General features: G+C 41.5%; 2 protein-coding genes across 7 annotated transcripts; both read left to right on the plus strand.

Annotated features, from left to right (window-relative positions):
* The first annotated feature begins 1,944 nt into the window (after positions 1-1,944).
* Positions 1,945-4,442, plus strand: LOC146553337 (la-related protein 6-like). Its single transcript, XM_085254051.1, has 4 exons — positions 1,945-2,303; positions 2,890-3,038; positions 3,114-3,300; positions 3,415-4,442. Exons 2-4 carry the CDS (start codon positions 3,022-3,024, stop codon positions 4,360-4,362), a joined length of 1,152 nt encoding a protein of 383 aa, XP_085110177.1. The 5' UTR covers positions 1,945-2,303; positions 2,890-3,021; the 3' UTR covers positions 4,363-4,442.
* A 2,332-nt stretch (positions 4,443-6,774) lies between these two features.
* Positions 6,775-16,035, plus strand: LOC146553338 (neurturin). Of its 6 annotated transcripts, XM_085255264.1 has the most exons (5): positions 6,775-6,901; positions 7,075-7,503; positions 10,168-10,287; positions 13,098-13,407; positions 13,906-16,035. In XM_085255264.1, the coding sequence occupies exons 4-5, from the start codon at positions 13,125-13,127 to the stop codon at positions 14,346-14,348; spliced, it is 726 nt and encodes a 241-aa protein (XP_085111390.1). In that variant the 5' UTR covers positions 6,775-6,901; positions 7,075-7,503; positions 10,168-10,287; positions 13,098-13,124; the 3' UTR covers positions 14,349-16,035. The 6 variants fall into 6 exon arrangements, with proteins under 6 accessions (XP_085111390.1, XP_085111388.1, XP_085111389.1 ...); XM_085255262.1 differs by lacking the exon at positions 10,168-10,287; XM_085255265.1 differs by lacking the exons at positions 6,775-6,901; positions 7,075-7,503 and adding an exon at positions 7,513-10,038.
* Positions 16,036-26,285: the final 10,250 nt, after the last annotated feature.

The raw sequence follows: 26,285 nt of genomic DNA on the forward strand, positions 1-26,285 counted from the left end.
CAAGATGCTCTTTACCTCGCGCTCAAAGAGACACCTGTGACCGTGCCTGCTTATCGCCCACTGAGCATGTGGTCGCTCACAACTGTTTTGTGATGCATGGCTGCTATAGTTGCAGTTAATTGAGTTTCCTTTGTGTTGAGGTATTTCTAAAAGTGTGTTTGTGGAGTGGTGGGGAGAGTCTCTGACTTGTGAAAGATGCCAGCCCCTTAGTACTTTTTAGATTTTAATCTCCCCCCACCCCTTTGGAAAGAAAAGTTTTCTTAATTTCTTAATCAGCTTCTGATTATACCTTTGTACACCGTCTAAGGCAAAATAAGCACAACTCAAGGCTTCCACAAGTGTTTAAATATGTGGTTCATTTCACATTAGAGAACGCTTGATTTGTTTTTCTTTGGTTTGAAGCAGAGGAGGGTGCTGGATTGAAGTGGGCGGGGCTGTGACATCCTTGCTTCTGTTGCTGTAGAGTGAACTCCACCCGTATAAAAGCACATGAGCTCAAATTCAGACTTTTCATTTATACGTATAATGTCTCATCTTCCTCCTGTAAAATGTATTTTTTTATGTATGTATATTTGGCTTTACATTTCAATGTGCCACATTTCACTGACTTTAACAGCTGCAGTGAGGTGCGAATGACAAAGTGATCATTATTAAGTGTCCAAAGCCCATTTTAGTGATGACTAGTGAATAAATGTTATATAAGAGTAGTCATTCAGTGTTTAGCAAATTTTCACATTAACTGTGTATTGTTCGTCTGATTTGTAGCATAAACTGTTTATAAAAGTAGGACATGACCAGTAACTCCCTGAGAAGCCTCAACTCTAGCGTTTTAGCCATGACCACTAGTAACCCTGTTTAGCACCTTGGTTCACTCACAGACTGAAGCTGGTTATTAGTGCCAAATAATGGAAAATACTAGTACTTTACTCATAGAAACTTGAGAAACTTCTTGGACGTGCTGTTAGTAAAATGAACTACATAGCGCAGGCCATGTTGTTTTAATTCCATGAAAACGGACCAACGCCTCAAACACATTTCACTGTCAAATTAGCAGAAGAGAGGGCTAGCACACAGCTACAGTCTCTGTTGGCATAAATATAAAAACTTTCAATCTTTAAAAAAGTGTAAACGTGAGTTTTTAAGGAGAAGACACACTGTTAGGTTTTTGACACTGTCCCCTTACAGCAACAAGGTCCTGGGTTTGAATCCAGCCCAGAGCCTTTCTCCCTGTGTCCGTATGACCTTCCTTGGGGGTACTCCAGCTTCCTCCCATATTCCAAACACATGCATGTGGTTAGGTTACTTTGTGGTTCTAAACTTCCCATAGTTGTGTGTGTGTGTGTGTGTGAATAGTTGTCTATCTCTCTGTATTAACCCTGCGACAGACTGGTGACCTGTCCAGGGTGTACCCTGCATCTCACCCCTTGACAGCTGGGATGGGCTCCAGCACCCCTGCAACCCTGAATCGGATAAGCAGAAGAAAATGGAAAAACATGTTGAAATTAAAACTACTTCTGCTCAGAAGTTTGACATCCCAGCACGACAGTCAAGAGGGTTTGATTTCCCCGGGGGCTCTTGGAGGGAGCCTCAGGAGGCCAGTGGAGGAACTGCTGTTTACTGCTGGTTTGGAGTGCTCTGTTCAAATGGATCGTCACATTTTTCTATCGGCCTGTTTCTGTCCACCTGTCTGATTGGGAATGATCAGCAATTGTTTACTTGTGCTTCAGTGTGGTAAAACCCTCTATTTATTCTGTCTAGAGCTCTGCATTTACCCTTTCCACCTTTACAAGTATTGTTTTCCTTCGTAGTGGAGGAAAAAACGAGTATCCATGTCACGAACAGGTCCTTCTGTTTGCAATCAGAGGTGCAACACATCTGAGTGTCAGTGATGATTCAAGATCACATTGATTCATCAGTGCCTGAAAGCTCAATTTGCTGCATACCTTGGAGGGATACAGGAAATGAGTCACTGAGGGAGTGATTTTTTTTTTACCCAAGACCTAATAACAGTTTGGTGGTTGTTTGCTCCTGTTGTCATGGAAATGCTGCTGTCACTCGTATTTGAATAATGATGAGTTTTGATGAAGCGGTTGTTGAAGTTTCGAATTTTTACACAGTGCAGACAATTTCAAGCTAACACTTTGTAATCTTAACACACGTGTGTATATCCAGTTTATATCCATGTCAGCGGATGTGCTCGGAACACCCCGACATCTCCTTTTCCCCTCCTCACTAGAAGCCCACACGGACTGCTAAATCACCACCTGCTGATGCCTCATAACAATAAGACGGGGGGCCGGGGGGTGAGTGGAGCTGAAGAACAGCCTGCAAAGGGTTTTATATTTATAATTAATCAAGTTTGTTGACTAAAACATGGAAATAAACCATCTCGTGCGAGTGATGGATCTGTTGTTGCTTTCAGCGTGTAGTAGCAGGCCCACGCTAAAAAGGATGAATGAGCTTAAGACAAAAGCACACGAGCATGGATTTAAAGGATCATTTTTGTTGCTGTTTGTAATGTGCTGCTGTATCTGTTTTGTTTTTTGAAAGTCAGACGGCATCATAATTTTCCTTTTGATTTGATTGTGCGCTTTTAACTGCTTTAAATTCACATCTCTAATGATTTAAGTGCTGATAGTAATACTGATTAACTGCTGGTTTTTCTGTTGTGCACAGTGGCCCTTAATTGTAGCCCTGGTAATATTTTGTATAGCAACAAACAGTTTGTCCTCATGATGGGTTTTTTTGTTTCATTTTGGGATTTCGTTTTGTTTGAGTTTTTTTGCTCTCTTTGTTTTTAAATGTGCTGTTGTTGCTGGTGGAAGTTAATTTTGTAATGTGGAATTTCAGCTATAGCATTTTACAAAATGTTGTTTTTGGATTCCTTAGAAACCAACTGAGGCTGTTGTGCTCATATGAACAGTTGCTTGATTCTGTGTTAATTACAGCTGCCTTTCATTTCCAAGGAAATAGCAAAGACAACAGTTTATTGCTCTGCTATCACAATCCTTACGACACACCATGAGCGATCTGATTAGGTAAGGAAATCTAAAACTTACAAAATGAAATGTTTCTCTTGAAGTTGCTTGCTGATTATGAATCGTTTGTCACAGATTTGATCAACTGCGCTTCCAAAGTGAAGATGACTGTGAAGGTGAGGTGCTGTGTTTGAAGATCAAAACCCATTTGGAGGAGCTCTTCTCTGACAGCCACCTGGCAGAGGACGGCTTCCTGCTCAAACATGTGCAGAAGAACAAGCAGGGTTTCGTCAGTCTCAAGCTTCTCACTTCTTTGAAAAAGGTACAAAACACAAAAAACATTTGGTGCTTTCTGTGGTGTTTACATTCCAGCAGTTTGAATGAAAACAATCCAGTAAAATACGAACAAAGCTGAGGTTGCCCGTGTTTGCCACAGATAAGGACCCTGACCAAAAACTGGTACATGACTCTGGTGGGAGCATTGTACTCAGACCTTCTGGAGGTGAATGATGAGTCCACCAAAGTGAGGCGCATAGAGCCGCTTCCCAAATGGCTGATGTGTTCCCCCACCAGCAAGCACCTCCTCGCTTGGAACTTTTCCGAGGAGCAAAGCAGTGACGACGGTGCAGCCCGAGGCCCGGAGCCCGCTGCGCTCTCAGAGAATGTGCTCCAAAAGTTCAGCATTTACGGCAGAGTTACTTCACTCCAGATTCTGCCACCTGGAAGGGAGCTTCCCGCAGATATGCAGTGCTACGGGAAACGTCACAAGGAGCTTGGCCAGCACTTATGTGCGGTGATCAAGTTTGACAGTTTGGAGACCGTTCGTAAGGCCTACAGTGCCCTGAAAGCAGAAGAGGAGAAGTCTAACGGGAAAGGCATGTGTGTTGTACCTATGGGATTCCAGTCAATGCATCATTTCACTGAGGACGAATCCCCAGAAGAAGCAAGCCAAATCCTTCCCGAGGAGGAAAATCCACCTGAAATCCCAGAGAACTTAGTCCAGCAGGAGAATTCTTCACCCACTGCGTTTTTTGATGAACCTCCAGACACACATCAGCCAAACGCGTCCACGGATAACCCTGCACCGCTGAATGTTGACCCGATTTCCAGCAGCTGCAATGGCCAGTCCTTCCCTGGTTGGAATCATAGTGACAGTAGGATGACGTGGAACTCTGGAGACTGCGATAAAGAAATTTCCCAGAGCCCGTGGGTGCTCAAGCGTAAACTAGCGGCCCTTGAATTGAACCGCAAAGAGACCGGGCACCCGAACGCACCCAGCTCGATTCAGAGGGTAATACGTCAGCCCTTTGGCCCCGATGGCACCAGTGGTTTTCAGCTCAGAGTGAGGCACCGGGAACAGCTCGACCTCCCTCGGAAAAAGTGACATTAACAGATTTATTTAAAAAAATGTTTGAATTAAAAGCTGAGAAGCAAAAATATTTGCTTTGCAATAAACAGCACACGCTCTTTAAATGTTTGCATCTTGATTGTTAAGACCTTGTTCATTCGGGGGGGGGGGGGGGGGGGGTGTAGTTATAAACCACTGACAAATGGGGGCAGCATTTAGCCACGTTCACACTTGTTCACACACACTGCAAACGCAGCATGTACATTGAAATCAGTACATTTCAGGGTCTTTACCTTACAATACAAAGCACCTTGAATCCTTGTTATTGTGATTAGGTGCTATATAAATAAAACTAAATTGAATTGAATACATTTTAGCAGGAAGTTTAAATTTTTAACCCAAACTCAGGATTTTAAGAGCTGGAATGAAAGTGTCTCAGAGTCTGTGCACACCTCTTTTGAAACCTGAGTGGCCTCTGCACCTCTGGGGCCTCAGCCTGTCTGCTCACAACTGCAAATTGTATTGTATATTTGTTCTCTGGCAGGGATGGATTTACCTTTTTACCGCTTTCCTTAGACAGAAGGCTTGTCTTTCAACATGAAACACTCATAAAAGGCCCTCATTGTCTGAGTGCATCGTTTTCTGTTTAGATTTTGGTTCTCTAAAAAGCAGTTTTCCACTCGCCGAGATGACATTTGGCGAAAGGTTACTTGTCCAATCATCAAACCACGTCTTGTGCAAGACGTGCGTAGTAGCAACATTTGTGCCTTATTTCCAGCCTTTCTAATGACACCTCAACTGGAATGGTCTGTTTATAGTGTTACTGATTGAGGGCTTCCTTAAAATCTTGCCCAAAACTAAACAAAATGTGTTTCTTCACTTATCCACGCCTAGTGGAAAAGATTCAATCACAACGTGTATGGAATTCTATCATATTGAAATTGGAAACATGCTATGTTGCCCCCCCCACCTCGAGTATTCTCATGTGTCAGACTGTCTTCGTGACTAATGTAATCGTAACTTTTTGAGCGAGACGTTTTCGTGTATACAGATCAAGCCTTTCACTCGTACTGTATCTGGCTTGATTTAGCAATTAACAGCTGTTGGGTTTATGCTGCAGCTGAGGCAGGTCTATGAAAACTTTACACATCTGTGAACAATATGTACAGAGTAGGCATGTTTCTGTCCGATGTTAGGAAATGTCTGTGTGCAGATAGCTCCTTTTTGAGGCTGGAAAAGCACAATATTCCCTGCTAGGTGGAAGTCATTATGTCTTTACATAGGCTGTTCAGGCCAGTTATTGAGATGTCTGTTAAATAAGTTAGTGTAATAATAATATTTTGCACCTGCCGACTGTAATGAAAAGACGTTTTCTTTTTTCCATTCTTCATTTGTTCTGTTGCTTTTCTCCAAGTTGCTGAGGGTTGTGTTAAAATGCGTTGCCTGAACTTTTGGGCTAAAAGAAATATCTACCCCTTCAGGTCACTGTGATAACAACCTTAGAATAATATCTGTTGATACACAAACGACACAAAGCTTTGGGCAAAGATTCCTTTGGTTTGTCCCACGCAACGATGAAGGAATTTTAAGTCTTAGAAATTTCACACTTTGGCCACATCTCCACCCCTCTTGTGGAGCTTTGATTTGTGTATAATTTGGCCTGAGGAAATCTGAATGACTCATGTTGTGAGAATGAGATATTTGTTAGCAAATAATTAGTTTCCTGTTGGTGTGCTGGCTTTATTACTGTGCTGCTTTATTTCCAGAAACGATTCTGGATCATACATCCTGTTTACCTGTAGGTTAATGCAACCCGCTCCACGACAGCACCTGTGAGGCTTCGCGTATCCCCCTCAGTTGTCTCCCGACTGATCGCCGTTTGTTTATACATCGCTGACCCCACACACCTGAAGCATTTCCCCCTGTGGCTAGGGTATTTATTTAGATTACAGTGTGGAGCGCCTGATACCTTCCAAAAACACAACCATCTGCTCCTCATTTGCCACTCAAGGCTAAAATACTGTATTGGAGGGGATGTGGATGTGATCCTGAACAACAACATCAATGGGTTTATCTCCAGCCAGCTGTAGATTGGGTTATCATGAAATACCTCTGCTGTGATAATTCTGTTTACTCGGAGTTTATGTTGTCTTAGCCCCCTTTAAACCAATTGTGAACTTTCTTAATTCCCACTAAAAGATTGGAAGACACTCGTTTTAGCAGACCCCGCTAAACTGCACTGATCTGCCCATTTGAGGCTATTACCAATTGCCTGCTTAAGATGGCACGCTCTCTTGCGGCAGAAGGTAAATGTAAGCCTTTACTCAGGCCAAAGCATCCTTTAGTGCTTCTGGAGAGAGATTATCATGTCAGGAGTAATCCGACTCGGCCCACAAGCACAACTATGGAGGAGGAGGAGCATGAGTTGAAGGGGAAGGCACTCGGAGGCATCGGAGAAGCTCTGTGCTCCACTTACGGTAACTACACTCTCCCTCCTCACCCTAACCCATCTTCACGACCCGCAGAGTTGTTCTTGCTTGAGCTGAAGAGGAGACCTGCTGCTGGAAAAAAAAGGGTAAGGAAATGTGCATTATCCTTCATCGGTGTTGTTCCTTGGAGAAAAAATAATCATAAGGCAACAGAAATTCACAGAAATTCACAACAGATGTGATAAAAGTAAAGAAATCTCTAAGATCTGCTTATTACATGCCACCGTACCCTGGTTCTGCTCTGTTCTCCCATTTTAAGGTTCAAGTTTGCAAAGAAGACCACCAGTTCTGTATGGGGAAGCATGAAGACATGAGTTTTCTGAAGTAAAACTGACCACTCAGTGGCTTCTCTAAACATCCAGCTCTCCTCTTTTTGGATGGATAAGGCTGAATGCCATGAAATGCATGCTTATATTCAGAGGAATGCTGATTCTGATCTTTGCAACTTAAAAGATTTCTATGGAAGTGCAAATATGATGGAAGAATAATACACCCTTGGCTTGAATCAAGTCAGGACACCTCCCCTACTTGCAGGCACAAGGAGTTGTGATGATTTTTAGAAAACAAGCAGGAGTACTGTCCTCACTCCTCGCCTGTGATGATGATGGACTTACCCAGCCAGCACTCGCCTGTGGAGGTCAGCTGAAGACGACGCCACACAGCTAAGTCTGGATTAGCCGGCCGAACGGTAAGGACACCACATCTTCTTTTGTTAGTCTAAGCCAGCAGCTTATGAGGAAGGCGTTAGGTGCTGCTGACAGAGATGGCTCTCCAAGTGCTGGGGTGGCAGAAAACACACGTTATCCGTGTCAATAAGTGGCTCCTCGGTAGAGCCACATGACAATAGCGCACTACGGCCTGTCACAAAATGCTTGCAGAGCAGTAACCGCTCACTGGTCGCAAAAGGGGGTATCCCGTGTTGTTGGAAGAGCAAAAAGAAAAATAAATTAGCACTCTGATTTTCTTGCAACCTCTCAACACTCAGAAGAGTTTATTTTGCGAGGGAGGAATATTTTTCTTTGCCTGTCATTTGCCCAACATGGTGGTTTGCCTCATTCTAATGCATGAGTGCACTCTAAATACACGCTCCTTTAAAAAAAACTTAGTTCCCTACTTAGACTTGATAAGAAACTGGGAATTTGGCTAATTATTTTTTTTGTATTAATCATTTCAGGGATTTCCGCACCTTTAATAGTTTAAATAATTAAGAAGATCAGGATCACAATAGAGGCGCTTGATGACACTCATCCTTGGCATTTTTTACTGAACTGATGATCCCTTTTGCACTAAGCCCATATCATACATGGAGATTATACTGTATCTGGCTGTGCTCCGAGAGGAGGGATAGCGGCTAAGCCTAAAGTCAGTTGAGCTGTTCAACTTTCATAACCTCCCAAAGCTGCTCATATAAACTGATGGGGAAGCTGAACACATGTACTATTCCTCATTGCCTCAGTACATACGTGCTGCATGCATATAATGCAGACACTGCTAGCCTAAAGAAAGTATGGTCAATAAATGCAAAATCTCAACATATTTTGGATGTTTGTACTTGCTTGTGCTTGCTGGCGTGGGTCATATTCGAAAGTGGTATTCAGTGTGTGCCAGATGGCCGCCAGCCTTTTGTAAAAGCAACATCAACATGTTTAACATGGGTTTAGAGGTGATGTTGTTGTGCTAAAAGAGGATCCGACAGAGACAGATTAAGAGCCAGGATAGACTCTTTAGAAAGTAGCTGAGACGCACATAAAAAAAAAAATGAGGCAACGTTGTGTTTCTCTGCCAAGAATAATGCAATCGCTTCACATCAAAAGGGTGATTCAAATGTCTGCACTGCACTTGGACTCTCTCCTCCCATAACAGCACAGGCCAGAAATACTGAGACAGGTGTCAAATGTGCATCTTTAAATCTACCTTCACCTCACTCCTCAATAATCCTGCTTTAACAGCAATAGGTATGAGTTGTGCGATTCCGTGCTAAGCCGTTGGGTCACTGGATTAATCCGTATCTAATCCAGGGGACCCGATAGTAGGCCTTCTAAAATAAAATTGAAACTTTTTAAGCCACTTACCCAAATCCAGTGGACGAAAAAGGATACCAGAATCGTGTTTAAAATTCAAAGAATGTGACCAAAAATTGTCACAACTTTTCCGGCATTGCTCAAAAGCTTCCCTTTTTGCTCAATAATGAACATCAGCTTTCTAGCTAACAAGGAACAGGCTTGTTTTGATTATCCCATGGTCTCTGAGTGACAGAGCACGAGCCAACCGATGTGGCTACCAGCAAAATTACACCACAGGCTTTTTTTGGTTGCATTAGAACCGGGGGCCGGATATAGAACAGCCAATCCTGGCTCTGAAATCCCACTTTATTTTACAACCTCTTAGCCCACCCTGGTGCCACCACAACAAAGCTGGCTCACCAAGTTTGTCACTTTGCTTCTTCATTATTCTGGCATTTTGTGGGCAGGTTGGGATTTAGTGGTGGAAGAGCCTGCAGGTGCTCATTCTCTGTGGACCTTGCATGCTGGGCTAACCTCTGAGCTAGAGGTGTCTGACGGATTAATACGGACACACACACAGAGCGAGACCTGTGCTCTGCCACCAACACTGCAGCCAGGTGTTAACCCACGTGACTGCAGATAAAGCCGGCAGGCATTAGTGCTAATCCCGCCCTGATCTTTGGAATATGTCCCTATTACCTCCCCAAGCACTCTCTAGCTGTCCCCAGGTCTCCTGATGGTCACTTAAGAGGGAAAAGACAAGACAAAGCCTCTCTAGGACTCCAAAAAGCACGTTGTTTCTTTGCAGCAACATAGTAGGTGCCTTTCCCACTCTTTGGTTTGCTACTGCTATCTTACGAGTGCAGGTATTTACGGGGTGTGTTCAGAGTAATACAGAAACAGCCAGTCACATGGCTCCAGCGAAGCCGCAACTCACGGTGCATTAACAGTGCTCTGTAGGCACAGGCCTCACGTTTATGCAGTGGCAAACACACTGTGGTTAGACCTGGAGAGATTTCTTGATATCAAGAAACAGCAAGATGATATAAGAAAGATAATCTAGTCTTATGTGATGGATTTTAGCATGTGTACACCATAGAAGTGAAGTGGGTGTCTGGCCAACAATTGAAGGTTGTACTTTGTCTAAATTTCTAGACAAGCATGCGTCAGATGACTGGGAAAGAGTGAAACCACGCAACTGCTGTACGTGTGTGTTTATGGTATGTATGAGTCACAGAGAGAAAGGGAGACAGGGTGAAACAGAAGAGGCTGTATTTAGAGAATATATAGGAACAAATGCTGCTGCATGGTGAGACATTGAAGTTGGTATCTGCTTCTTTTTTTTCCAGCACAAAGACGCTCTTCATTTTTGCTGTTCTGTGATCTTCTGTCACAATGACCGTGTCTCACTGGTCTCGATCCAGACTGGCTGACAGGAAAGCCCCCCTATCTGCTGTCTTCATTCAAAAGTAAAAACCACAAACGCCGCTTATCCCCATTTTGACAGATCTCTACTTCATCCGTAGGCTGTGACATTCTGTTGAGTGTCTCCTTCTGGCCAGAGAAGGAGGGGTTTGACACGGGTGCCATGCTGCTATATAATTACATTACCACCAGCTTAGAAGCACCAAGGCCACTGACCCAATTATTCCCCGAAAACGTCGATTTTATTGTGTCATTTGAAAGAATGCGATCTTTCAGATCATCAACAAGAGCTCAGTTGATCGCTGCAGATCGGCCTCCAACTGCGCCATGCGTGCATGCATGCGTTAGAGAATACATAATGTCTCGGGAATGGCTTTGACAGACTTAAGCATTTCTGGATGAACAGTTCACTTTCATGGTTTGCCTCAGACACGTTAAGAGCCTTCTGGGACTGTTTTCTCTCTGCTGGTAGCTCTTCAGGTGACATATGGCCCAGAGCAAATGTCAGGTGTGCTATCACTCCCACACTCTCTCTAGAATCACAAAATCCTCATTTCCGGCCGTTTCCATGGCTTCAGACTGTTTTCTCGACGTAAATAGAAGATTTTATCCCTTTGTTTTGGGCCTGACACAATCAACCGGCCTTCATATGCACACACTGGAGCATGCATGGGCATATCATGATGCTTTGTGAGGGCCAGACATGTTGTGTGGGAGCTGGTTTAGTTGTTTTTGCGAGTCATCTGCACTTTTATACCTCTGTTTGAGGATGAGTTTTCCTTCTGCTACAGAGTCCTAAGGGCTTCCACTATATCCTCTCTGCATTTACTGCTCTTCTCTGTTTGCTAGGGAACGAAAAAAAGCAGTATTTGTCCTCAGGAAGTCAGCTACTCATTTACATATCCATTGCTCTCCCAAGAAAACGCAGGTGCCTCTTCTCTCTATCAGTAAGTGTATATATATGTCCACAGGGGTGGGGGCCAGTTACACATATTAAATGTCTGTGCTGATTAATCATCCGTGAACATCTGAACAAGCTGCAGTGTGATCCTTGGCACTTTTATTGGCGCCAATTGACTGCAGATGTGACTAATGTGTTTCTGAGTGGTGCAATTATGACAATCAAAGTGTCTTCAGGGACATGAGATCAGTGCTTGATGATGAATCTCCATCCAGTGGCAGAGACAGTGGAAGACTTATCTGTTCTTTACGAGGTAATTGTTTTATCAGGATGAGCCACGGAGGCTGAGGACACCGATGCATCTCTGCCATGTGAAATCGCTAACTCCATGGATTAATAACTGCCCAAAATTGGCCTATTAATAGCATAGGAAAACAAAGCTCTCATCCTTAGCTGTGTAGAGTAGAAAACGGCTTCATTTAAACTGAGAATTCCACAAGTTAATGCCTTGTGGACCGAGCTCTCTGCCGTTAGGGTTTGGGGTCAAAGAAACAAAATGAAAGTTCCCATTTAGGCCTCCATATATAACTTCTGAGGCCTTCGCAGGCGAGAAACAAGCGTCAGACATATGGCCAGTCAGTGAGTAACATTCGGCCACAGCTACCACGCCACCTCCATGTTTGATTTACTTAGACTGTGTGTCAATTGAGGTTGCTAGGTGAAATGTTTGACTTTCAAATGATTGTCGTTGTACCCCTTCATTGTGCAGAAGCCGCTTACCACGTCAAACACATATGGAATTATGAGTGATGACTCAAGCTTTGGCTGATATGACTGGTTATACCTGTTTATATGCTGTTTGCACCACTGCAGCTCATGCGCACAGTCCCTTTCTATTTTCCATCTGTGTTGTCCGAATCACGCAGATGCAGAGGAGTGCAGGGAATTTTCAACCACCATGAGAAAACTGCAATGCTCCTACTGTTTTTGTCTCTGTCCTGTGATCTATAGGAGTTGCTGACTTTTAGAGAAAACACTTATTTTAGAGTTTTGTTTCTATAAAATATCGGGCAACCATGCAACATGTTTTCTCATTGTAAACAATCCGACTGCCTGCATACATTCCCCTGCAGAATCCGGCCTGGCAAAGCACTTTCTAAAGCTGGTCTGGATTTGCTGTTAGTCACTGCCAGTGTACTGTTTCCGGCTCTGGGGGAATGCTTTGCTCATTGCTGACAAGATGTGAAGAGAACAAAGCAGTGGGCTTGTAAAAAAAATATATATATACCAGTGGTTTGACATTAAGGGAAAAAAGAAAACATGGCACATAAGTCCTCCAAATTGAGTTTTGTGGCTGCAGTGTTGCTGCATCTGTTGGAAGGGAGGGAAGATAAAAGGGTATACAAGCTTGCACGTCCTATCATACATAGAATTCCAAATAGGTGTGGTTGAGACAAAGGTTTTTTGGGGAGGTTTTAGAAATTGGGGGTGGAGGCGACTCAGATGCTCATTCTCATCAGGTATTTTTATAAATTATTTTCTGCAGGTTTGCAGGGGTTGCATCCCGTTTGTCTTCAGCTCAAATAAGGAATGGCAGTCGTGTTGTTTTTCCTTTTTTCTACTTTTTTCACTTTCCCACACATCTGCATTCTTGGGTGTCAGCGAGTGATGTCGAGCTCACAGATCGTGACCTCACTTATAGTGAGAATGAGCTGGCAGCAAAATCAGAGAAAGTAAACCGGTGGTAAATTAAAAGCCCCGCTGCAGAAGCCTCACTCGAGAGAAGTAGATTTGTGGAAAGGTCGCAGCAATGTGATGGTGGTAGATATAGCAGTTTCGACACTGATGTGTCTGTGCTTTAACGTGACAAGTTCAAAAGTACATGGCTGAAGGCGTGACTGTTTAAACATGTCTGATGTTGCACACTTTGCCTCTCTCTCGCTCTCTCCGCAGAGTTTCAATGCTCCTCCACGTTCTAAGATGAAGTTATGGAAAGGTGCTACTTTTGCCTTCATGCTCTGTGCTGCAGCCCTGTCCACCATCCTCATTAGAAACATGGCCACCATCAGACAGTTCAAGCTTAACACAAAATATCCATCTTCACCCTCGTCGAGACCGTCTGCATTATTAGAATCAGCATCCAAGACCTCACCGCCATCATCGTCATCGCCCTCCTCAGAATCAAGGCCAGTGCCCCAACAGATGGGTGATCTGCATCGGAGGAAACGCTCAACAGACGACATGAAATCTTTCCTCTCAGAGTGTAAGATAAGCTGTAGTTTTCATCTTCACAAGCTTGTGAAAGGGTTCCGACAAAACACTCAGCACCTGACTCTGTTGCTTACGGAGCAGGTTTAACTGTTCACACACTGATGTCAGTTAGCACCGGTCATAGTTCACCGGTTCTCCACAGAACATCTCCAACCTCTAAGATGATGGTCTTTTTTTTACCTCACATTGCAACAGTGACAGACATTCATCAACAAACCTCGCTCTGTGGAACTTAAACACTTTCTGTTTAGCTAGCGCTGATAAGGATAGTTTGTTGCTGTTACGATAGATAACATTTTTGTGGTCCTCTGTTTGCACCTGACTTTGATTTCCATGCCAACGTCAGTGCATTATCTGTGTGAGCCATCTGTTCTGTTGACACTTCTGATTGTTGAAAATGTTAGACACAAAATTACACAGAAACCAGATAATCCCACCTCATGACCTGTCAATAACACTTTCTGTTGATTTATTCCCCTTTTTTTGTCAGTTACCATGATGTTGCAGAGCTTCACCGAGGGCGAGCTTCAGCACATGGTCGGAACTGTGCTAGAAACTAAGCGAAGGAAGAGCCGGCGGCTTGCTAAGACCCAGGGCCGCAGGACTAAAAGGGCCCGAAAGCCCAAGTCGTGCACCGTCAGGACGCTCGAAGTGAAAGTTAATGAACTGGGTCTCGAATATAAGAGCGAAGAGACTGTGCGGCTGCGCTACTGCAGTGGCAAATGCGATAAACACCGGGAAAACTATGACATGGTCATGAAGCACATGATGACAGTGGGCTTCAGAGAGAAGGGCCGCAGGGACAAAGTTAGCATTCAGCCCTGCTGCCGACCGATTGCATTTGAGGACTTTACCATCCTGGACACAACAGTAAACCCCAGCCGCTATCAGAACATACACAATGTATCTGCAAAGAACTGCGGATGTGTATGACCCAGAGATATGGACTTCTTTATGCTGCTCTCTCTCTCTGATGGAAGAGTCATGGTTGCTGTTAACAGAAAATCTATGGAGTATAAACTCAATGAGAGGAAGATGTGAATATGTTCCTGGATGCTCCAAAGCAGCTTTTTTAAAAAATAATAATTTTATTTTTTTTTGTTGGACAGATAGACTATGGCATTTGACCATCAGTCTTCACAAGCTGAGACAGTGTCACGTGGACACCAAGACTTGACATGTACAAAGGCAGACAATGGCTGCTTAAATCACAAGTTTTTATCTTTTCTATCCATGTAGTAACACTGTAAACTGTGGTGTAACAACAATGTAGCAAGGTTTTGTTTGTGATGTCATATTTCAGTAGTAAATGAAACAGATTATGATTTATAAGCTGTAGGGGACCAGATCAGTGCTGTAACTGGACTTCATTCCCACCGGTGTTAATCACAGGACACTTCAGCCTCGTGGCCTGATTATAATGTTTTGTGATCTGGCTTAAAGCGTGTTGTTATTACAGGCCATGACTTTGGTTCCCTACTTCTATGCAATGTTACTAACTGCAGTGTTATTACACAGGTAAAAGAAAAAAGTGTTACTGATTAGAATTTGCTAATGCAAATCTATAGCTCCAGGTTTCATGCTCACGTTAAAAACTCCAGTGTATGTCGATTTGTGTTGAATAACAGCAACAGAGCAATTTAAACATTTCACACATCTGCTCCCTTGAGTTCTACTTTCTCAAAATACCCCAGTCTAAAATACACAATTACCCATAATTTTCAGGAATTATTTTCCCCAAATAATTGCCATAACACACCAAGTCAAATCAACACGCGCGGGAATCCACAAAGTTACATTCATAAACATCGCACGTATCAGGTTGCCGGTGATATAACCCGTTTCATTTTTGTCTCTGGGTGTCATTTGTGAATGTTTACACTTGCACGGTCATTAGCTAATTTGAGAAGCAGGTGTAAAAGAGAAAAATGGTTTTAGTGAAAAACTAAAAACTTGGCAAAGTAGATGCTGGGATCTGAAGTGATGTTCGCACCTCTCCATAAAACCATGTAACCTTTCTAATCCAAAACCCACAGTACAGCCTTCCACTGGCCCTTCAAATGCCTCCTTTGTTGTATTGCCTGGTTGACTTTTAGGGGAGAAAAAGCTGTTGAAATGAATCATTAAGCATCTTTTTCACCTTCGCCGATTTTTATTTGGTTTGAACCCATAGCAACTGGCTGAAGTAAAAACACATTATGACTGTCTGGTTTTTTTTCCTTTTGACTTTTTTTTTTTCCGGGAAGGTGAAATGGAGATGCGGTGCATCTTTTTGTTGTTGTTCTTATTGTATTTATTTGGGAAATAAATTATGGTTTTGCATATTTATTTAGATTACCACACAGAAATGGGACAGCTTATCATCATTAAGAAACTGTGCCAAAAATGTTTATCTTACATTCTATACTGACTGCTGAATAAATATAATTTCAGACGTATGGATGTTTATCGTTTCTCCCAAGTCACTGATTTTGGGGGTGTCAAATATTCTGTACTCAGATTGTATTTAAAATAGAAAATAAATAAAACAATAAACTTTCAATGTATCATCCTCTTGATAATTGCAGAAATTTCAAACAGAAGGTGACGTCTTTGGTGAAGGCAGGATTGGCTTATGATCATATTACAAGAAATAAAGATTAAATATGCAGCGCCACTGTCATGATATTGTATACAGTGCTCTGTGAAAGCAAAATGAAAATTCTGTTTTTAAATGATCATTTCATTTATTAAAGGGAAAAAAAAAAAGCTACACAAACCTTCCTGCCCAATGTTGAAGTAAATTGCTCCCTAAACCTAATGAGTGGTTGTGCCACCCTTGGCAGCAAGAACTACAATCAAGAATTTATGATAACTGGCAATGAGTTTTTCGTATCACTGTGAAGGAATTTTCGGCCTACTTTTTTTCTTGTTGTTTTAACTGTTTTAATTCAGCCACATTGGAGGGTTTTTGTGGTCTGTTTAACGTCGTGCCAGAGCATCTCAATCAAATTTAGGTCTGGACTTTGACTTGGCCACTCCAAAACCTTCCTTTTATTCTTTTGAGCCATTCAGAGGTGAACTTGTTGATATGTTCAGATTATTGTCTTGCTGAATCTAACTGAATGTGCTTGTGCTTTATGAAATGACAGCTAGACATTCACCTTCAGGATTTTGTGGAGCAGAGTTCATGGTTTCATCAATTACACTAAGCTATCCAAGCCCTGAGTGGCAAAGCAGTCCTAGATCATTACACAAGTAGCACCTTGTTTTAGGGATGATGACTTTTTATAAAATGCTGGCTAGTTTTACACAAACCCTCCAAAAAGTAGCACTTTTGTCTGGTCAGTGAACATGTTTTTCCCCCCCAAGTCTTGTGCTTAAGGAGTAATTTTGGTTGGACAGCAACTCCGGGGAAGGTTCACCAGCGCATAAAGTTTTCTCCATTTGTGGATAATGGGTCTCATCGCAGGTCCTTAGAATCCCAACGACTTAGAAATGGCTTTGTAAGTCTTTCTATGCATTTTGTATGTACTCAGGTTATCTTTGCCCATCCATTTATTCTCTAAGGCGTGTTTAATTCAGGGTTGCGGGAAGGCTGGAGCCCATCCCAGCAACCATAAAACAAGAGGTGGGGTAGACCCTGTACAAGTCACCAGCCTGTCACAGGGTAACACAAAAAGACAGGCAATCATTCACATGCACATTCACACCTATGAGCAATTCAGAATCACCAGTTAACCTAACCCTACTAACTGTATGTCTTTAAACTGTGGGAGGAAGCCAGAGTACCGGCATAATAATGCACAGACATCATCCTACTAGTGTAGTCTACTATTACAATGTTTGAGATGACGTGTTTGAGATCATTAAACAATTTTTGAATGTTATCTTCCGTCTAATATTAAAATTAGTTTGATGATCTCAAACCTATAAGTGTGACAAATATGCAAAAGAACTACAAAATCTGAAGGAGTCAGATACTTTTTCACAGCACTGTAATCTGTTATAGCAGCTCTGTGGTGCTGAACGAGGCAGCCCACAGAGCTTTCACCCAGACAGTGACAGGGAGTAACAAAACAGCAAACATTGTACTGCCTGTGAATGTATTTACTTTCAGTTATTGAGATTTAGAAAATAAAGAAAGTAAGGCCGGTCTTCATCTCAATATGAAACACTGTGGTTATAATGTTGTTTTTTGTCAAAACATTCGAAAAGCACTTCACAAAAACTAAACAAAAGAGTATTAAAAATGCATCAAACACCATCCTGCCGTTAAAAAACAACATCATAATTCAGACGTGTAAATCTGAGGGACAACATAATCCCCGGCAAGATCTATTGTTTACTCCAGTCTGAGAAACCGTTTAACCAACTAGAAATAAGCTAAACTGTAAATTTGAGACCTGTTTTAAAGTTATCAGTAGGAACTGACTGGGAGTGGAGACCCTGGGGGCAGAGTGCTGCAGAAACAGTAGTCAAGAGGAGATTTTGATGTGGGGAGAATTTAAAACACTATCAAATAATCCTCTCAGTGAAATCCCACAATTCTTTATAAGCAAGCTAGTCTTCAGGGAATGTTTTTCTCTAAGATGCATAAATGCATCCCTCCAAGCCCAGAACATTGTCTCAAGAAGTAAACTTTTTCAGGTAGAAGTAAACAACCTTACTTTTTTCTTTGACCACCATGCAGCTTTTGGTTTAGTAGAATGCTTTCTTAACACTTGAAGAGCATTTTCTTACAGGGAAATACCCTTAAAAAGTACGCTTATCTCAACGCTGTGCTGTAACTAAAACAAAACAAAACAAATTTTGTCAGTACCCGATAGTATTTCGAAAAGCAGAAAGTTTAGGTTTGGTTTTACCCAGCTTCTCAACATCTGCCTCCACTTAAATACAGTGTAGGTGGAGATAAATTTGTTTGTGCTCGTAGCATTGAAAAATCAAACAGAAAACATTGCACACGAGAATTCATGAGAAAGAGCAGTCCAGTTATACTGGATAATCTACAGAATGGGCATAACCTTTTTCATGGGAAGGTTTTTACACAAAGGGCCCTTTATTTATTTTACAGCTTAAGGATTTCTGATGTAAAATAAATAATCCCCTAACTTTTTCATTTTCACTTCGAAATGTTGACTGATGTCTTTGTTTACTCATTTTCTGTTTAGAATAAGAAACATAATAAGCATTATTATTAGTAGTAGTAGCAGCAGTAGTACAAAATGATACTAAGTGCAGGTTTGGTTTTACTTCCAGTACAAGACTAAAAACTACACTGCAAAACTGTTAGCTAACTAGACTACACTGCAAAAAAATAGCTAACTAGCTAAACTAATAGCTTAGCTTGTTAAATTTGGTCAGTGACAATCTTGTTAACGTATACCACATATGTAAAACAGCAGCAATATAGCTTAGCTAACCCTAAATACTATACCTTTAGTTTAAATTTAGTCCCTTGGAGGTTGACCTGGAAGCCCCATTCTGTACTGGATTTTCATGTATAGTAGTCTCTTCTCTGCTGAGTAGAGCTGTGCCCGTCTGTGACTCAGACACCAAACAGCAGTATTAGTGGAAGAATCCAGAAAGGTAGGGCTTGTTGTCTTTTGTATACCTTGAATCCCTGTATTAGCGGGCAGCATTGTTTGCATTTATAATTGCACTCTGGTGTGCCTGCAATGTTCTGCCATGGAAAATTAAACTTGCAAGTTAAATACTGCATGGACAGCTGCTGAAATGTAGTAAACTGACAAGACTTCAGAATTGTCTCTGAGCATTTGAACAGCATTTGTCTACAGCAGGGGTGTCAAACTCAAATACACAGTGGGCCAAAATTCAAAACTGGAACAAAGTTGCGGGCTAACATTAATATTTATTGAAAAACAAAATCTTCCTCCAGATTTAAGAATGAATCTTTTCTTATGGACTCAAACAAGTTTTGCTGAAAAACTGAATATGGTACAAGCAAAGCTTAATACTAAACGATATATATATTAGCTGTATAATACCAGTAGGCCAGCTCTAATAGTAATTTGTTATGGCTTCACGGGCCAAATGTAATTAGGCTACGGGCCAAATTTGGCCCGCGGGCCAGAGTTTGACACCTATGGTCTACAGTGACAAAATCTATTATTAGTTACTGAGGTATCATCTTTGTAATACAAATATCCTGTGTTTGCACTGTACATTACCATCAACCAGTTTTAGGCATCCACATCACCACAACTTGTAGCTGAATGGCTGGGAAGATCAGTAGGCTAGGCCATGGGGTATACCCTCCAATGTAGTTACTTTAAATAAAGCATTAAGCTTGATTGCTCGATTGTTTCATCAATAGGCTAAGTAATGTTTGCATTTACTGAGCTTTTACTTGAAATTACAAACAAACTGATGTAATTTCAAATAAGTCTCTAGTGAGGCTGTGTTTAAAAAGTGAACTTTGTCTTTGTTAAGATGCTATAGCAAACTTTAATCCAACCCTATTTAAGTGTGAGCATTTGAGTATGTTTGGTCATATAATACACTGCTCAAACACTTTATTTTCACAGTATAACACAAAATCAGTTAAATCTCAGCGGTATTTATTTGTCCTGATGGGAAGCATTGACTCTGTGAGACTGTGACTCCATTTTACCTGCTTTGGTGCAGAAGACAGTGACAATAGGAGCACTGGAGGCGATGGACATAGACTTCCGTGCACCCCATATCCTGCCTGATTGATTTTTGTCTAGTTTAGCTTTGTTGCACATGCAGCCCAGCTCCTCCCGGACAGCATATCCATACGTGTCTCTCCAAGAAGGTTTCCTGTGTCTGCCAGCATAGTAAATCTAAAAACAGCAATCACATCAAAACATTGCTGCTATCCAAGTAGAGCTCGACTGAGGCTGATAATACCTCTATACTGATGTACTGCTATATCAGTACCTGCATTTATAATAGCCAATAAATGAACATTTAAAAAGTAAAGGAGAGACGGGAGAAACACCCTTCAGCTAAGTTGTCAGTGTTGGTGTTGCATAGTTTGTCCACCAGAGGACACTGTGCAGCAACAGCCACAAACACAACAACCAACCAACTAGAGTTTCAACAAGTAATCGTTGGTAAGGGCTAATAACTACATACGTAAAACAAATGTTAGGAAAATCTGTTTATCTTTCATTTGCCTGAAAGTTTTCAGTTTTGAATCAGCAAATATGGGTAAAAATCCTACATCATTGGGTTTCTATGGTGGAGTCCTGGAACTTTGTAGGACATAGGATTGATTGGTATTGTCTCATGTTATTGTAGGTAAAGAACAGTTGTGTTTACTATTTTTATTTAATGGGTTCACTGCTATGACTTATTGGGATTCTGAAATGGAACATCATTATTTTATTCCAGTTTACTGATGATATTCCTGCTGTAAAAAATGGCCGTGGAAAAAGGACGGAGAAGGGAATGTGGTTTAATCAATGAAGCTAATTAAGAACAGTTCCTGAAACTCTAAATGAGCATCTGTGCTGTCATGTAGGCTTTAACTTAAAGTCAGAGGGTTTCTCATGTGGCAACACGAGTGTAGTATATACTGTATTATTTTGGAAATACACCTCTCATGGGAAGGTAATTCAAGAGCTGTATTTGTTTGAGGTATCTGCATGGTGAGCAGATGCCAGCTCGGACTTATTATGATGAACAGTGCAGTGAGGCTGTAGTGGACAGAAATCATGGTAATGTATGTCAGGTGTGCTTGTTTTGCTTAAAATTTATACTCTGGATTTCACCGTGGCTGCAAGATATCTAAAATTTAATGTGTTGTCGCCATTATTCATCCTCCGACTATCCACTAAATTAAGCAGGAAAAGCTCTTCCTGAGTTATACATGCATGAAGTGCTTGTTATACCCAGGAGACACAAATCCCAGCAAACTCCAGACGCCAAAACTTCTACAAGTTTCTGCTGGGTTTAAATGAGGCAACGCCGCCTCTTGGAGCTCATCCGTACACCGTGATTGCAGGAATTTGAAGTTAACCAACCGAGGAGTCGGCTTCAGTTATCTGAGTTTAGAGCTGAACAGAGACAGTTCTTAGAGATTACGGTCAGTGAAAACCTTTGTATATTTGTGAGTTAAAAAAACAAAAAACAAAAAAAACCCTTTGGGTTTTATTTGGCCAAGCAAGCACATGTTTGAGCTTGAGTGGGACTTACTGTATTTACTACAGCTGTGGGGGTGAAATGATTTCAACAGTTTGTATTTTGAAAGATTTCTTATATTAAAGTCAAGCTTCAGGAATAGCAGGGAAGTGCATGCCTCTGTTGCATGAAACACACAGTACCCTCAAACATTTGGATGCAATTAGATCTGAAATATAAAGAATTTCACCCTTGAAATGACAACTCCTCACTCCAGTTACCACCAGAGTGAAGAGAAAAACTTCATGCATGTTGCATTTACATTGTTTTCTTTCTCCAGTTTCCTGATCGCTTCTCATACACTGCGCCCTCAAAAATGTGCTTAAAAATGTTTATAGCTGCACTGAAAAAGAATCTGTACCTCTGACATAAACAGATATTTCCGCTACTTACCACTTCAGCAAATGGACGTCAAACCAAAGCGCCTGCACATGCATCCGCAGCAGAGAACTGGAAGACCTGCAGGAAAGAAATGTTGATAGCTGCTTAATCAAAGCAACACTGGTGAGAAATGTAAACTACATAATGACACATGGCACCCATTTGATCACAAAGTATGATTAATCTAGAGGAATCTGTAACACTCCTGCACCGTGGTTTGACATTTTCAGAGAAATAATCATTACAGCTATTTGTTTTTCCTTGTGTGATTTCATGGAGCGTTAAAAGAAGGTTAGACTTCGGGCCAGCGGGAGGTAATTAAATTGAAAGAAGGGAAGCCTCCTGCCGACAGCTAAGTAAAACCGAACCAAGAAGATGTTGAGCGACGCTCAGTTAAACCATTTTAACTGCAATAATCCCTCCTTAATGTCGCCTTTTTTGGACCTTTCTTGTGCAATGTGTAAGCTGTCTGCGTGCTGGAGAAAGTCATCACAGACGAAACAGACGATTGTTTGTGTTTGCAGAATTAAGGGAAAACCCCGGAATATTCCTGTCAACATTAGTGTTTTGGGGGTTAATAGTGTTAGTGCATCTGTTGCTGCTAACGGCACTGACAAGATCTACAATAAACATGCCAAAGTTTTACAACCCCCCTCCCATGTCCAGCTGCAGCGTGTTGGTGAATTCAGACAGTTTTAGAGGAAGATAGAGGCACGGAGGATGCAGCGATGACTCTGGAGAACCCAAAACAGCCTGAACAACTGCAGCGCGCAGGTGTTTCTCCTCTTCCTGAGCAACCCTGAACTCTCCAAAGACAAATTAGCACAATCCCTTCTTGGCTGTATAACAGTATGCTTACTCTAAGACACTGGGCGTTAATATTTTTAATTAAATTACTTGATTTATATAGGATTTGTTTTGGGGGGTGGGTACTTTAGATCATGGATAAATCATTTTCTCATAGAGATCGATGTATATGAGTCATAGAAATGCAGTTGTACATCCTTCTTCATTCATAATTTATGTTCATTTTGCCTTCCACATCCATAAATATTTAAGTGCTTAAAACATAAATAATCATTAATAATTCATTACATTCATACGGTGGATCACTGAAAAACACTTGTCGCACTTTGTGTTTCAGAAAAGACCTTAGTCTGTGATTAGTTTATGTTGCATATGGCATAAATGATCACAGTGAGGGGCAGAATATCGTAACCAGATCCACTTGGGCCGCTGCAGGATTGAGCTGATTCCACTGCACTAGTGGGGAAACGGTGGCTTGATTTGGCAACGTCTGTCTCTAAACAGATCTTGGATTGCACTGCCTCTGCTGTTGAAGCTAATGACGGCCATCCTGCGGGCAGGCTGGCGTGAGTTTATGGAACTGGGGATGTTCTGTTTTCTGCTTGTGATGTCCTCCGGTGTGAGTCTCTGCAAGCAGTGAACACTCGGCTGTTAGCCTACCTCACTTTGTCAGCCAGGTTCTATTGAAGTGTTTCGTTCGTGTTGAAGGAATGTCGCTGCAGAGATGCTACTGAGAGCTGGGCGAGCTTCAGCAATGAACATTAACGGTGCCGATAGCATGCTGAGATATGTCAGGCATCGACAGTAAAGCTGACAGTGTTTTCTCAGCCTCCGCATTCTTCCTTTATGCTCTCTGTGCTACTTGCTGTGGTGCTCTTATTTATTTGTTTATTTAGTGTTCCATTTAGTGATTGGTTCCCATCTGGATAAGGATACGCTCCACACCTTGCAATCTGTAAACTATAGGCTCTCTCACAGTTCACCCACTAAACAGGCAGGGGAGAGGTGTTTTAAGTTAAAATGCTTTTGATTTGAGTCAGATATTAAAAGGCCTGTGCGTGCAGGGATGTTTATTTTTCAATGCTGGGTGTGTGAGTGTTTGTAGTGTGCATGAGTTTTTGTAGGGGCTTTGGGGTGGGGTGATCACTGGGAGTGGTGGGATTTGATGGAACAGTGGAGGATTAAAGGGAGGGGAGGAAGAAAAAAGGAAAGGTGTAGGTCTGAAAGGCCAGAGGAAGCAATGAGCTTACGGCACACTTCAGCTCCAAGATGTTAATGTTCTTTTTTTAGGGTCATAATTACACTGATGAATCCCAATTTTAAACTACAGTTTGTTTGTCTTGTATACAGGAAGTTGCTGCTAGATATTTAGTCTGCAGATTTAATCTGCTAATAAAGTAATGACTGTTATTTTTCACACGAATAAGCTTTTTAAATGAATTTATTGTCAGATTTAAATAATAAAAAGGTTTGTTATTCATATATTATTATTGTTAAATATTTACAGAGGCAAGGTGGCCTCTTATTTATTTATTTATTGCCATAGAGGCTTCACCTCAAAGTTTCACTGAACTTGAGGCATCCTTCTCGTTTCACAGCCCCACCTTGTGGAATATAGAAGAAGGACAGCTTAAAAAACAGTATATGATGTGATTTTATATCTAAATGTAAAAAAAACCCGGGAGGTCCAACTGCTTTAAGGACATGCTGCATTTACACCTGTTATCAAAAAGTATAGGGATATTTCATTTTCTTAAACAACTTCTAGTCCTTCTGCTGTTTCCCAGAATTTAAATGCTTTGAAAAGAAATCCTTCAACTGCTCTGAATATGGAAATCTGAACATCTAAACTTCATGTAGTGAGGAGGAGTCAGATGTAGTTACAATTTAGGAGGAAAAAGAGACAAAATTGAATGCGGCTCATGCATAATGAAACAATTCCTCGACATCTGTGATGCTTTCTGCTGTCGGTACTGCTGTCTGAGCTCTGCAGTACACAAACAAGTGTTTGTCACCAGACAAACGTTCCCTGGGTATCAGCGCGGAGAAAAAACACAAGCCATTTGTCTAGTGTCTAGACTTACAATAAAAAACCATGCTAGATCATTAGGTTGGGTTTGTGCATTTGGCTAAAATTCCACACCATTTTGCATCTCATTCATTCTGGCCAATATTTTTCCTTTATTTATACAACATTTCCATCCCGGAGGAGGATGCTGCTCGTAAATGTCTCATACTTGAAATAGGAATGCTGAAGTGATTTTTATTTTCCCTGGCCTCCTAGGAATGGCTTAATTCCTTGTAAGGAAATAAATGACACAAATAAAGAATCATCGGCGCCTCTTTATGGGAGATCATATAAATATTACTCTGGTTTTGATGGCTGTTTTTATGTGGCACCTGCTGTTCACTTAATCTGCTCAGAAGGAAGGATATAATACGACTATGATAGATACTCACCTCTCTTCGCTGACATTAAAATACTACTCCCCCTTCTCCTGCATCACAATCTTTTATCAGCTTCTACCTCAGAACTTAATCCTCTCTGACAAGATTGTCCTTCAAGCATTGCCAAAACTTCTCGGATCAGCTAGAAGTACATGACTCATTTACAGATCTGCCTTTTGTAAACATGGTTCAGCTCACGGGTGATAACAGGTCTTAAGACACGGCGTCCCTTTTAGTGCCATGTGAGTTACAACACCAGCGCCGACTCCATGAAGAAGAGCAGCGAGTGTTGTGTTAGCAATTGTAATTTGTCCTCTGTAAGGAATTCTTAAAGGGAACTTTTTCAGCGGTGATATAAGAGTTCATTCCTGAGCTTTTACTTTCCTAAACAATGCATAATAGGTGCGGTATCACTTTGCAATAGCTTCCACCTGGTCTGAAGTAATGTGTTTCTACAGCGCGCCATTTGCATTTGTTGGGCGAAAAGCATCAGTCTGAGTGTTCATTTGATCCTGAAACGGTGCAAACTGAGGGCAACATTTTTATTTTTACAGTGATGAGAAAAAACTATATTTTTCCCCTGATTTCCTATTTGTTTGCATATTTGTCACATTTGCATGCCTCAGATCATTAATATTAGACAAAGATAAATTGAGCAAATGCAAAATCTGGTTTTTAAGTGATTATTTCATTTATTTGGGAAGAAAAAAACTATCCAAACCTACTTAGTGATAAAGTAATTGCCCTGTAAAACTAATAGCAGGTTATGCCCTTTGGCACCTTTGGCAACAAGAACTAAAAATGCAATTTGTGATGACTGGCAATAAGTCTTTCACATCACTGTGGAGGAATTTTGGCCTACTCTTCTTTACAGGATGTCTTTAATTCAGCCAGATTGGAGGGCTTTCAGGTATGACGGGTCTGTTTGAGGTCGTTCCAAAGCCTCACAATTGGATTTTAAGTCTGGACTTTGAGTAGGCAACTTCAAAACAAACTCCTTGTTGTTTTGAGACTTGAGAAGACAATCTCTTTCAAGGTTTTCTGGTAAAGAGCAGAAAGGATGGTTCCGTCAATTAAGTCATCTCA

This window comes from Mchenga conophoros, linkage group LG18 (assembly GCF_057382185.1).
Source record: "Mchenga conophoros isolate Kocher_MC1m ecotype Shallow Benthic linkage group LG18, M_conophoros_male_GT1.1, whole genome shotgun sequence".
NCBI lineage: Eukaryota > Metazoa > Chordata > Actinopteri > Cichliformes > Cichlidae > Mchenga > Mchenga conophoros.